Source organism: Mustela nigripes, chromosome 1, assembly GCF_022355385.1.
Source record: "Mustela nigripes isolate SB6536 chromosome 1, MUSNIG.SB6536, whole genome shotgun sequence".
Lineage (NCBI taxonomy): Eukaryota > Metazoa > Chordata > Mammalia > Carnivora > Mustelidae > Mustela > Mustela nigripes.
In genome coordinates this window covers 50442399-50455150 of record NC_081557.1, presented here as the reverse complement: position 1 = coordinate 50455150, position 12752 = coordinate 50442399, and the positions used below count along the sequence as shown (strand labels likewise).

At 51.3% G+C, this 12752-nt stretch overlaps 1 protein-coding gene across 1 annotated transcript in view; it reads left to right on the top strand.

The window, feature by feature from the left end:
- The window catches only part of CHRDL2 (chordin like 2), a 30425-nt gene that overhangs the window by 5967 nt on the left and 11706 nt on the right, over positions 1-12752 (top strand). The window contains exons 2-4 of the mRNA XM_059391279.1: positions 6832-6944; positions 10583-10676; positions 12606-12748. Coding sequence (XP_059247262.1) covers positions 6832-6944; positions 10583-10676; positions 12606-12748 — 350 coding nt within the window. The remainder of the gene's footprint in view (positions 1-6831; positions 6945-10582; positions 10677-12605; positions 12749-12752) is intronic.

Genomic DNA, 12752 nt, shown 5'->3' with positions numbered 1-12752 from the left:
GTACATGGTGTATGGTTTGTGAGTTCAGATGCAGATGGTGAGACCTGGAAAGGGAAGGTCAAAGGTTAATTCCTGGTAGGTAGCAAGGTCGTAGTGCTAAGAGGGATTTGGCTATCTTATCAGAGGATGAAGTGTTCTTTTTGTGAAAAAGAGGTTTCCAGGATTAAGGACCATCAATCACCTCTTTTTCCAGAACCTTCCCTCTCCATCGACTCCATGCTTTCATGATGCACTCATTAGTCGAGCACCCAACGCTGTGTGGGGTCTGTACAGAGCCCTCAGAGATAACACAGATTCATGAGATACAATCCCTGTTCTCAAGACGTTCACAGTTTAGTAAGAAAGAAGAATGCAGTTGATCAGTACTTCTAATCCAGTGGCAAGAGCTGTCAGAGAGGGCTGAACTCAGTTCTGTGGGACCCTCGAGGAAGGACTGGCTGCTGGCCTGGCAGGGTGGGGCGGCTTCCCAGAGAAGGATGGTATCTGGACAGGTGTTTATAGAACAAGACTGAGCAGCCCAACACAGAGATGGAGAATCACATTCCAAGTGGAGGAAACAGCCTGGGAAGGCACGGGAGTGTGAAAGAGCCCAGTGGGGTGGTGGAGGAGTGAGAAATTCAGCAAGAGAAATTCAGCACGAGGCCACCGCTGTGAACACTGTCGGAAAAGCAGACAAGAACCAGCTCACGATGGGCTAGAGGGACCCAAGAACATGGAGAGTACGCCTAGTAAACACTGCTGCCCTCTCAGATTAGATCAGCTAAATCCAACCACTTTCAGTCCAACCAGTATAAAGCTAGGGAAGAGCTTTGGCTGCAGCCTATCCAAGTGGATGCTTTAGGCAAGAAGGGAAGCTAGCCCCCAGCCCATGTCAGCCACCTGTAGTGGGTGGGCTCCTCGCATGAATCACGGTCACTCCACCTGTGGGCTGACAGCCCTTCCCCTGTGTCTGGTCCGCACCTTGTTAACTCCTGCAACAGCCAGCTCCGGCATCTTCTCGGGGATGCCTTCCCTAAAAGCCTCTGGGCTTCCACTGTCATAGAACTTGTCCCACTGTAGGCACAGCTCACCCCTGAACAAGGTGGGGGTTGGGGCAGTCAAACATCTGCATAGAACTTTTGGCTCCCCCAACACTTTACAGATAGCAGATAGCCCACTCTAACTTGAAGCCTTAGTAGTAACATAAACAGTCGACGAATCCATCTCTTGTATGTTATATGTATTCTATAGCGTAAACTTACAATCAAAGAAGCTAGAGAAAACGTTACTAAGAAAATTATAAGGAAGAGAAAATACACATACTGTACTGTAAAAAATCCACTAGTAAGAGGACCTGGACAGTTCAGACCCACGTTGTTTGGGGTCAAATGTATTTCCTCTATCCATCTTCTGCATTAGGCTGGGAGCTCCTCGAGGACAGGGATTGTGTCTTGCCTACTCATGCCCCCGGCCCACTGGGCAGAAGACCTGATACACAGAAGCTCACTAACTGAGTGGAGAGCAGGCAGTGACATCGCTATTCCAAATAATAATAAGAAGTCATAATGAATGATAATAACAGTCCCTACTTCGTGGGTCAGGTGCCCCACGTCCACCTGTTGTTCAGGCCTGAAGCCGCAATCCTGCCATGGACTACTCCTTTTCCCTCCCCACCCATATCCATCCTGCCCTACAGCCCACCCACTGTATTCCCCAGATATTCCCCAAATCTGCCCTTGTGCCTGTGGGCACTGCTTCTGTTTTGGTCCAGGCCAGCATGCTCTCAAAACCAGCAACTGCAACAGCCTCTCCTGGCCTCTACCTCCAGTTTTGCCCTCCAACCCCTCTGACCCATTCTCTACTCCCATGGCCACAGTGATAATGGTAAAGTGCAAACCTGACCACAGGCATGCCCCGGTTTAAAGGTTTAAAACTTTTCCAGGCTTTTTTTTTGCCCTCTGGGCTCTCAAGGACCCTCGTGAGCCTCTCCCTCCCTCTGGGGACTGATCTCCAGGCTCTTGCCTGTCCTGACCAGTTTGATCTCTGTATCCCAGCCTTGAGGTCTATGTAAGCAGAGTAGGTATTGGGGAGTCTGGCTTGTGAGTGGCTAGAAGAGGGTGGGGAACCATAGGGAACAGGGTTGGTAAGGTTGGAAATGATACCTGGGAGGTTTGACCTCGGTGGCAGGTACCATGACGTTCATGCCCTAATGGGTGCCTGAGGGCTACCCACAGAGTTGTGGGAGTAAAAGGAATACTGTGAGAAAGAGACTGCTAGGGAGGTATGGGGTCAGCACCTAGATCTGCTTTTTGTTTATGACCTACCATGTAATTGAGCATCTAATATGTGTCAAGCACCAGGCATACTACATATATTGTCTGATCTAATTCTACAATAACCCTGAGCGGTAAGATTATTATGAATCCCATTTAACAGCTATGGAAACTGGGGCCTAGAGTGATTAAGTCACTTCTCTAAACTCAGGCTGCAGATAAAAGCCAAATCCAGGGCATCTGGGTGGCTCAGTTGGTTAAGTGTCTCACTCTTGATTTCAGGACTCCAGTCATGATCTCAGGGTTGTGAGACAGAGCCCTTGTTGGGCTCCCCACTGGGTGTGGACCCTGCTTAAGAGTCTCTGTCTCCCTTTCCTCGGCCCCTCCCCCCCAAAAAGGCCAAATCTAATTTGAACCCCCACTTATCTGATTCCAAAGCCAGGGTCTTTGGACGATACACACACTGTCACTGAGGGAGGGGTTTTGAAGGGTATGAGACCCGTCCAACTTTAATTTTTCTCTATCTCAAGCCTGGATGAGGGCCAATTGTTCTTTTCAAATGAAAACTTCCTCCACTCCTGTCTTTTTTTCCTGGATTAATCATCACTGCTGGGGGCCATTAACTCCTAAAGATCCCTGAGAGAAGGCCTAGTGCCCCCCTGAGTTGGGCAGAGGGAGGCTGGGATGACCCGTGGTGGTGGATGGAGAGGGAAACATGTCAGGATCAAGGCTAAGGTAGGTATGGGAAGGTCACAGAAGACCAAAAGGAATAGATAGGAAAGGAGTGGATGTGAGAAGCAAACTTTGGCCCCTGCATTGTGCTATCCAGGATCAGCCCCACTAGCTCCCTGAATCTTATCCTAGCCCATGTCAGAACCCCTGAGCACCTGGGTGTATGAGACCATCAATACATCCTAAACCATGGAAGCTTCAAATGATCAGATCTTAGAGCCACAAAATTGTACAATTCTAGAAGCTTCATGTTCTCATGAAACGTAGACTCTTGGAAGCACAGAACTCTCAAATCTTGAATCTTTGACACCTAGAGCCTTGGGGTCTTTAACTGTGAAATCATGCATTCATAAGCAGTACCTGGGCAGAAATCTTTGCAGATCAAAGTTCACCTTCCCCCTTATTTGCAGAGGAGAAACTGAGGCTCAGAGAAGGAAGAGTCTTCCTCATTGTCACACAGTGAATCTGTGGCATAAGGAGCTACAGCTCCTTCCACCAGCCATTAGCAAGGATCAGAGCTAATGCCAGGACTGCCGGGATGGAGGTGGCTGTGGCCTGGCCATTCCTCCCTCTGCCTGGCTTTGGCATGGACTTGGTCACTCACCTCACTAGTATAAGGGGGAGCTCCAGGCAATGCCTCTCACCTTGGAGGGTGCGGTGGGGTGGGGTTGTGGCCACAGGAAGCCTCCTGGGGTGCAGGACAGGCCTGCCAGGTCCCCCATGTTCTCAGCCGCTGCCAGGTCTGTTGGTGGGGCGGCCTGGGCACAGGCTGAGACATTTTCTCTGTCTCCATGCTCTGAGCAGGCAGTGAGGGGGTGGGGTGCCAACTGGCACAGGAGCCAGGCTGCAGGGCTGCCCCAAGAAAGGTGGGAGAGGGTTTCTTCAGCAACAAGGCTGAGACCTAAAGCTGCGCGGTAGTGTCGCAATCGGCCCCTCCCTGGTGGGGGGAGGGGACTGAGGAAGAAAGACATTATTCAGTCCTTGGAGAGTTGGGCTGGCTCTGACAAGCACCCCAGCCGGGGCTGTGTCCCGCCCTCTCTGCCAGCGGAGGCCCGAGAGATAAACACAGCTCATTTGATACGGGCCAGCCGGCCAGCCCCACTCGGGGCCTTGCTGGGGCCTTTCTGGGAAAGGGATCTGCTGTCTGATTCCCCCCTCTACTTTGGGGAGCTGGGAAGGGGGCAGGGAGGAAGCTAAGCCATGCACTCTTAGTGATGAGGGAGCAGGAGGCTGGCTGAGGACAAAGCAAGAGCTGGCGCCTTGCACCCCCCCCCCCTTCATCCGCTCCCCTCCATAGGTGTAGCATTCCTCAGGCACCCCTGACTGCCATAAAATGATAAATAGTTAACTTGCTGAGATCACAATCCTATAAGACAGGAGTCTCCCTTGGTTTGCAAATGTCCTTGAGATTACAACAAAGAAGTTACCTTATCAATAGCCCAATTTCCAAAGACACAGAACTCAGTTCCTCAAGCCTAATGTTACCCTCCCCTCCATAAAAACCGAAGGAGGTGGAGGTAGAAGGAAAAGTAAATAAAGTTAAATTTCTTCTAAACCTAAATCTCATTAACAAGGATGCTTGATAGCAGGAATGTAACATTCCACCAGGAGACTCTCAATTGTCTTTACTTGATAGTAACTAAGCCTTCAATATCCTGATAGTATTCTTTGCCCCAATAGCCCTTCTGAATACCCCTTTGTCCTCACCTACCCAACTCCTGCGTATATAACCAACCACCCCTCACAACCTGGGGCAGCAGCAGCTCTTCCTGCCCACGGGTCCTGTCCCCGTGCTTTAATAAACCACCATTTTGCACCAAAGATGTCCCAAGAATTCTTTCTTGGTCATCGGCTCCGGACCTCAGCCCACCAAACCTCACCTAGGTTCTAGAACTTCATCATTAGGGTCCCCAGCAGCCACAGAAGCTCAGACTCTGGAGGTATCATGACTGTGGCCTCAAATCTTTGTTCTGGGAGTCCAAGAGGCTGAGCAGGAGGAGCTGTGCAAGGAGCCAGGGGCAGGCCAGTTCCAGCTTCTTACAAGGGAAGCTTTCTAAAGGTTAGGACTAGCCCTGGAGCTCCTCTCCTTGAGAGGGAATTCCTGCCCAGCTGTCCAGCTAGTATGCTGCTTTCAGCCCTCTGCGACTCTATGAGTTCAAACTTAGAGAAAAGATCTAAGAGAAAGATCTAGAAAGTGGGCAGGAGGAGGTGAGAAAGGCAAACTGTAGATTCTAGACTGCTAGGGGATGAGGAAAGAAAATAGGGAATAGGGTATGGTGGTCTCTGAGGCAGACAGAGGAGCCTCCGGGCCCTGGGATGGGGAGCAAAGCCAAGAAGGGAGGTAAACTGCAGGAGTTCTGCCTGGGGGTGGAGTTCTGGGTTCCAATCGCTAGCTGGTTGGCCCAGGCAAGTCACTCAGGCTCTGCATCCTCAGTTTTCCATCTGGTTTTCTCATAAGGATGGTAACAATCCCAATAACCCAGCTGAGAGGGACTGGCTCATCTATTCAAGATGACCCATCTAGCCAGGTCATTGTAACCACAATTGTCATAACAATAACATTCAACAAGTGTCAGGAACTGGGCTAAGTAGGCACTTGACAAGCATTATCCAATTTAACGCTCAAAACAATAATGTCAATGGAGTAATTAAGTAATTTATATAAAGGGAAGAGAGTCAGTAAATGTTGGCTCCTTTTTTCATACCTTGATCTCATTTAATTCCACAAAACTCTTGGCCAGCTTGTGCTGGGCAGCCCACTTCCACCCTAAAAGAGCTCAGATTATCCTTTAGGTAATGGAGAGTTTTCCTGTAGCACTGGTAGCATCCCTTCCAGCTTGTAAAAGTCACCCTACCTGTGAGGAGGAGGGGCGGCAGGGTGGGGCGTGGGGCTGGAAGCCCGACCTGGAGCCAGGCTGGGTGTTGATGGGTAAGGGGGGGTGCTGGACGGCAGATGGGCTGTGAGAAGTTAGAGAGAGGTGGTTTCTGGAAAGCAGCCTTGCAGGAGAGGTATCTAACCTAATGAGACAATCTTTCCTCAATCGTCCTTGGAAGCAATCCCTTGCAGACTAACAACTGAGATGCAGATCACAAAAATAACCAATTGACGTGCAGTCATAGAAGTAACAATGACTATTTTTTAAGGATATTTAAAAGTCGGCTTTCTAAGAACCTTGCCCTAGGCAGCCCTTGTTTTCCCAATTCAAACCCTTTAATCACAGTCAATAAGGACACAGTAGACTGTAAAAACAGGAAAGCTGCTGTGAGGGGCTTTATTGAAAAGATGGGTCACAGGACCCAGAGAGAAGGGGTGCGTGTGTGTGCGCGCGCGTGCACACACACACACACACACATGCAGAGATGTAGTAAATAAATAAACAACATGGGGCCAAGGGAGAGGAAGCCAAAGTGATTATGAGGGCAGAAGGAGCACTGAGCTGAGATTCAGGAGGCGTGGGCTACCATCCTGCTCAGTGACGGACTTCCTTTGTGACCTTAAAGGTGTAATTTACCCTCTCTGGGCCTTAGATCATTCATCCAATAACATTTATACCACAATTTAAATCTGTAAGTACTTTCGCAGTTTGACCTTCCTAACTGCCCTATGAGAGAAGTGTTAAGGTTCAGAAAGGGGCAGTGACATACCCAAAGTCACACAGCAAGTGTGTAATCAAGTTGATGAACTCAGCTATTCTGGGCCCCTGACTGGGAGAGCATGTCTGGTGGGTTCTCTTTTGCCTATCTGGTCCAGATGACAGCCTTTCCAGAGCCAGAGACAAGGAGGCACGAAGCAGGGTCTTTGGGCTGGAGCCTCCCGGGACTGACAAAGCACGGGTTGGTCTGCCAGGTCCAGACATGTTCTGCCTTTTCCATGGGAAAAGATACGCCCCCGGTGAGAGCTGGCACCCCTACCTGGAGCCACAGGGCCTGATGTACTGCCTGCGCTGTACCTGTTCTGAGGTAAGTTCCTCTGGCCCCTCGGCCCCCTGTGACGGGTATGCCGGCCCAGAGGGAGGGGGGCCATGCCGCTTCACCAGCGAGTACTCAATACATGGGAGCTTCTGTGCACCTGCCAGAGGTAAGTCACACTGCGTGTCAGTGGCGGGACCTGGCTGGGGAGCTGGGGCCCTACACCTTTCAGCCAGCCTTCCTTCCCCTTTGCGGCTGCCGGCCTCACCTGTGTCCCAGGACAAGAGCCTCTCTGCCCTGACCTCTCTTTCCTTGTGCCCTTTTCTCCAGCCACCTCTCTTGCGCCCGGCCTTAGGATGTGTCCTCCCAAGGCCACTAGCTCGAATATTGGTCCTTCAAGGCTTCACCTGCAAGTCACCCCCACCAACAGCCTTATTTGATGCCTCACCTGCAAGGGTGTCTTCTTCTGGGATGCCACAGAAGTTTTTCAGTCCCTTCCTCCTGATCACTATTGGCAGTTATCCGTGCCTGTCAGTCACCGACCCTCCTACATGGAGTCCCTGAGGGCAGACCTTCCTTGGTGCTCACTCAGGCCCACTTTGCTGCCAGAGGCTGAATGAACTGGGACAGAGACCAGATCCTCTAGCTCACCTCCCCTCAGCCCCCCCACCCCCCATGATCCCATCCCAGCACCCTCCATAGAGCCTTGTACTACCAACTAGGCAGAATAACTAAGACCCCCATGTGGTCCAGAATTCTCAGGCCAGGTATGAGGGTGGAGGAGTAAGGATGGAGGGGGAGTGATTTGGGGGGCTTGCAACACCCATAGCTCTAGTCCAGCTGCCCGGGGCCCAACCTGGCTGGTGTGAGATCCTCAGCTCTCTCTGTCTGGATGCTGGTACTGGGGGTGGGGAGGGAGGGACAGGGTACCTACCTGGAGCCAGCCCCTTGGTGCCTGTCTTTCCCTGCACAAAGCCAAGAGAGGACTGCAGGAGGTCTCTTAAGATTGTTAAGACAACCCTCAAAGTGAGAGCAGAGAAGAGCTTCTGAGAAGACACTAGGAAATGGAGGTGGGCGGACCAGCCCCTCTCCTGCTTCTGATCACTGGGGTCTCATTCCTCCTGGGATCTGTCCCACAGATTCTCCACTCCTTCTCCTGTGTTGGCCCGAGGCAGAACACTGGTTCCAGCATGGACACAACCCCCCCACAACTGCCTCCCCTTGGTTCTCCTTAGCACATATGAGGCCAATCAGCCTTTACAAAAAGAACTTTATGAAATATAGCCAGAGAGCAGAAAGAAAACCATAACAGAAAATTCCAGACATATCATGCGGTCCAGTTGACAAAGTCCAAGTTCTGTGATCCACTGGCGTTAATTCATTTCTCCCTCTGCGGAATTCATACACACACCATTTCTCCAACCCAAGGGGCTCTGTGGGTATCTCCAAGATATACCCTGAGTCCCTCCACTTCTCTCCACCATCACTGCTCCCCTAATGAAAGCCACCTTCATCTCTCCTTGGGCTGCTACACCAGCCTCCCAAGGGCTCTCCCTGTTCCCTCTCTAAGTCTGTCCTCCACACAGCAGCTAGGATGATTTTTTTCTGCACATAAAACTGACCACGTTCTTCTACTCTTAAAACCCTCTAATAGCTTCTCATTGCTCCTAAAATAAAATTTTAAATTTCCTGCTTTGGGCACTGCAGGAGCTACCTTCTGCCCTTTTCTCAGACCACGTCTCCCACCTGCACCAACACTTCAACCTCAGTCCTACCTGGTTGATCCTCCCCCTCGATGTTTCTCCCATGAGATCTTCTCAGGAACGGTCCCTTCCACTTGCCATCCGTCACATACACGTGACCCCTTATGAGGCTTTCTTTGATAGCTGTTATTGAAAGAGTCTAACTTTGTTAACTCAATCCCACCACCCTGTTTTTATTATTACCATAAATTTGACATCTGAAATGATCTTGTTCCTACTTATTTTTTTAGAGACTGTCTCCTACTCCTAGGAATGCAAGTTCTGGGAGAGCAGAAACTGTGTTGGTCTCATTGCTATGTCCCCAGAGCTTAGAAGAGGGCCTGGCACCCAGCAGTCACACTGTAGATACTGAGCCAACAAGTGCCACTCCCCACCCCTCGCCCTGCCCAGCCATCAGAGGTAGCTCAGCATCATGGAAAGGACCCAGATCCTGGAGAGAGTGCTCATCAGTTGTGGGGTCTTAGGCAACTTAACCTCTAGGACAGAGGCTCTTCTCTCATTGTGGAAGTGTGGAGAGCTGTTCCTACCCTGAGGATTGCTGAGAAGATAAAGAGAGGTCATATATTTATATATAAGACAAAGCCTCTACTTAGTGCCCACTCAGTACATGGTAGTTATGACTTCTCTGAGAGTTGATCTAGCTGCAAGGCCTCCTGGCTGGTCCCCTGCCCGTTCAACCTTTTGCCTGTCTCTGCCTTATTTCCGGCTGTACGTTCCTGATTGTCTCTACCCCTTGGCTCCTCTAAGACCATAATCAAGAGAGAGATTCTAACTCTTCAGGTCACACAGTTCCTTGAATTCCACTCTAGTTACTCAATTGAGGGGCTCAGACTCTAGAAGGCCCCTTTTGGGGCTCAGACTAATTCTACAAACTCTGAGATGCCCCTTAGTGCTGATGAGTCCTTGCGATCTGGCCATCTTGAGTAGCAGTGACTCCAGAGGGCCTGGCGACTGGTCCAGGGTTTTCCATGGGGCAAGAGGTGCTGGGAAACTCGGTGGGCAGGGGGCCTGGAAGCAAACCTGTCAACTTCACAGTTGGACAAAGCTGGCACCCTCCATCTAACAAAGAGGCCCTCTACCACTCCTCTCCTGGCTCTCATTTATTCACTCCCTCCTTCATCCAGACTGTAACAGGCACTGGTTTGGAACAAGGCCCTGAGCTGACGATTCAGAGATGAACAGACCAGGACTGACCCTTGTTCTTGGGAGTCCGCAGTTGAATAGACAAGACTGATGAAAATGATTCATTGCAACACAGAGGGGAGAGTCAGGTGGTTGGGCTGACAGACCCTGGCTATCAGGGGCAGTAGCCTCTCTCTCTTCAGCTCTTCTCTTTCTGCTCATCCCTCTCTCTCTCTAGCTCTCTGTTTCTCTGCCCCAGTCTCTTCTGTTTGTTGTATGTGAAAAATCATAATAACTTTGGGCCCCTCCTTCGCTGGTGCCAGCTCTGAAGCTTCGCATAAAGTTACCCAAACTTCCCAGAGATTCAGGGAGATTCTTCAGAGATTCACGAAGCCCTGAGTCTTCTCCACATCAGGTTTCTAGTCATGTCCCCATCCCTGTCACCTGCCCTCTCTTAACCATGAAGCTCAGGCCAGAGGGAAGAGAATGAAGTCCCCGAGCTAAAACAACAACAGTCAAGATCAAAGTCAAACTAACTCCAGCCTTTTACTCATACTTCTCAAACACCAGGAAGGGGACACAGATTCTGTGCAAATCCATGCACACTGAAGTCCCCTCCATGGTGGGGCATGTGAGTAGGGGAAGGGGAGGGACTGGACAAATAGAGTTGATTGCTTTTCTCCTGTCACAGGTTTAAAATGAGCATAGTGTTCCACAGCTGGGATGGGGTTTGGGGAGAGGATGGGTTCATGTGGGAGGCCACGGTTCTTTGGAATCAGGACCACCCCCCTGTGTCCCCTTCAGAGTGCCCATGTGAGCTGTTACCGCCTCCACTGCCCACCTGTCCACTGTCCCCAGCCTGTGACCGAGCCACAGCAGTGCTGTCCCCGGTGTGTGGGTAAGTAGCCTCCTTCCTCCCCCTTGCTCACTGACCCTTATCTCTATCCCAGTGTGGGCTTCTGGCTGAGGGGGGCTCCTGGAATGACTGGGGGCAGACTGTAGCCATCAGAGGTCTGGAGGCTACAAAGGTACTCCAGGGAAGAAACATCCTGGATCCCCAAGGAGGGCTGGGGTAGCAGCAAACTTCTCATTCCTAAGTAACTGGGCTTAGCAGGAGGAGGGAGAAAATGTAGAAAGTGACTGAAGGCAACAGGGGTGTGGTTGGCCCAAGGATGGCACGCTTGGGCCCCAACCCTCTCTGGCTGACCAGAGCTAGAGGGAGTGGACGTGTCCTGTGTCAGTGCACGAGGGAGCCGGGGCTGGCAGGCCCTGTAGGGAGATGCCAGGATTTCCACCCTGGGGTTGGGAATGACCCAAGGAGTTTGGAGCGCATGTCCCCGGACAACCCCCGCAGTGCTGAGGTTCAGGTACTCTACACGTCTTCATGCTAAATGTCTATGATTTTAAGATTCTAAGAGCATCTGAGACTGGAATTCTAGGAAACAGAGGTAAAAGAGAGAAGAGAGGCAGTCTGAGAAGGAATTGGCATAACCAAGTGTATATGTAACCAAATGGCCAACGAGGGGCACCCAGTGGGGACCATGTCAAGAGGAAAATCAGTGCTTAGAAGCATCAGGAAGGTGATCAAACATGGCTCCAGACTATGGTCTCCAGGCTCTGCAACCAGGGCTCTCCTGGTGAGCTAGGGACCTGCGTGGATTATGTGTGTAAAGGGACTCATTTTCCATGCGGGAGCCCAGTAGGGATCTCACCATGGCTCTGACTTGGGTCTGGCTTCCCTCAGGGAGCAGGGGCTCTGAGCTTCATCCTGGCTGGTGAGGGGGGTATCATGTTTCCTCTCTGGTAGAGGCTCACTCCAGGAATCCTTACCTCCCCTTGCTTACTTTGTGCCTTGGCCCCTTTCCTCTTCCATGCTCCTCTCTCCTTCTCCCTGTCCCTACCCTGTCCCTTCGCCTGCCTGGCTCAATGCTTCTTCAGGACTCAGCTCAGCCATCGGCTCCTTCAGGAAGCCTTCCCTGACCAGCCCCCAGCCCCTGCTCCCAGCTCCTGAGTTAAGAGCTCCTTGTCTGTGCTGACAACTGATGCTTCCATCTGCCCTAGCCCTTACCATACCAGTGTCACTGCCTGTAGAGCGTCTCTCTACCCAATTACATTGTGAGTTTCTGGGTGGGAGGGCCTGGGTCTTACTCTGCACTCCATTCCCAATGCCTAGCCTGGTGTCTGGTACACAGAAGGCACTTAGTAAAGGTGTCTCGAGAGAATGAGTGGGTTCTCTCAGGACTGGAAACTTAAACACCACAACCTGGCAGGATGAGTACAGGCTAAATGGCAGGTGCTGAGGAGTGGAGCTGTGGCAGCCAGTGAATGATGGAGCTTACACCAAGCACAGGGCCAGTCCAGATCATTCCAGCTGAATCCACTAGGCTCTAACTCAGCATGGGACCTTATTTTGCTCACTGCTGTATCCCCACCACCTAGAACAGTGCCTGGCACTACAGGGGATTCCTGGATATGCTCCCTGAAAAGGCAATGAACTAACAACAAAGGTCCCCACCAAGTTGGGCTCGGTGGAGCTGAGGCTTCTGGCCTTGCCTTCTTGCTCTTGTCAGGGCCAGCTCAGACACTGAGGGGCTGAAAGGCCATGGTGGGGACCCATGAGAGGGAGTGACATGGTCAGATGTAGGTATCAGCGAGACCTCTCGATTGCTTAATATGAAGACTGGCTGGGAAGGCTGAGGCCAGAACTTGGTTGAAGTGCCAAGATAGAATAAGATGCTGAATCTTCAGAGAAGTGGCCCGGTGAATTTTGACAAAGCGTTTGGAGCAATGTGAAACTTCATTTTCTTCTCCCCTCTCCTAACTGCAGAACCTCACACCCCATCTGGGCTCCGGGCCCCCCCAAAATCCTGCCAGCACAATGGGACCCTGTACCAACACGGAGAGATCTTCAGTGCCCACGAGCTGCTCCCGTCCCGCCTGCCCAACCAGTGTGTCCTCTGCAGCTGTACCGTAA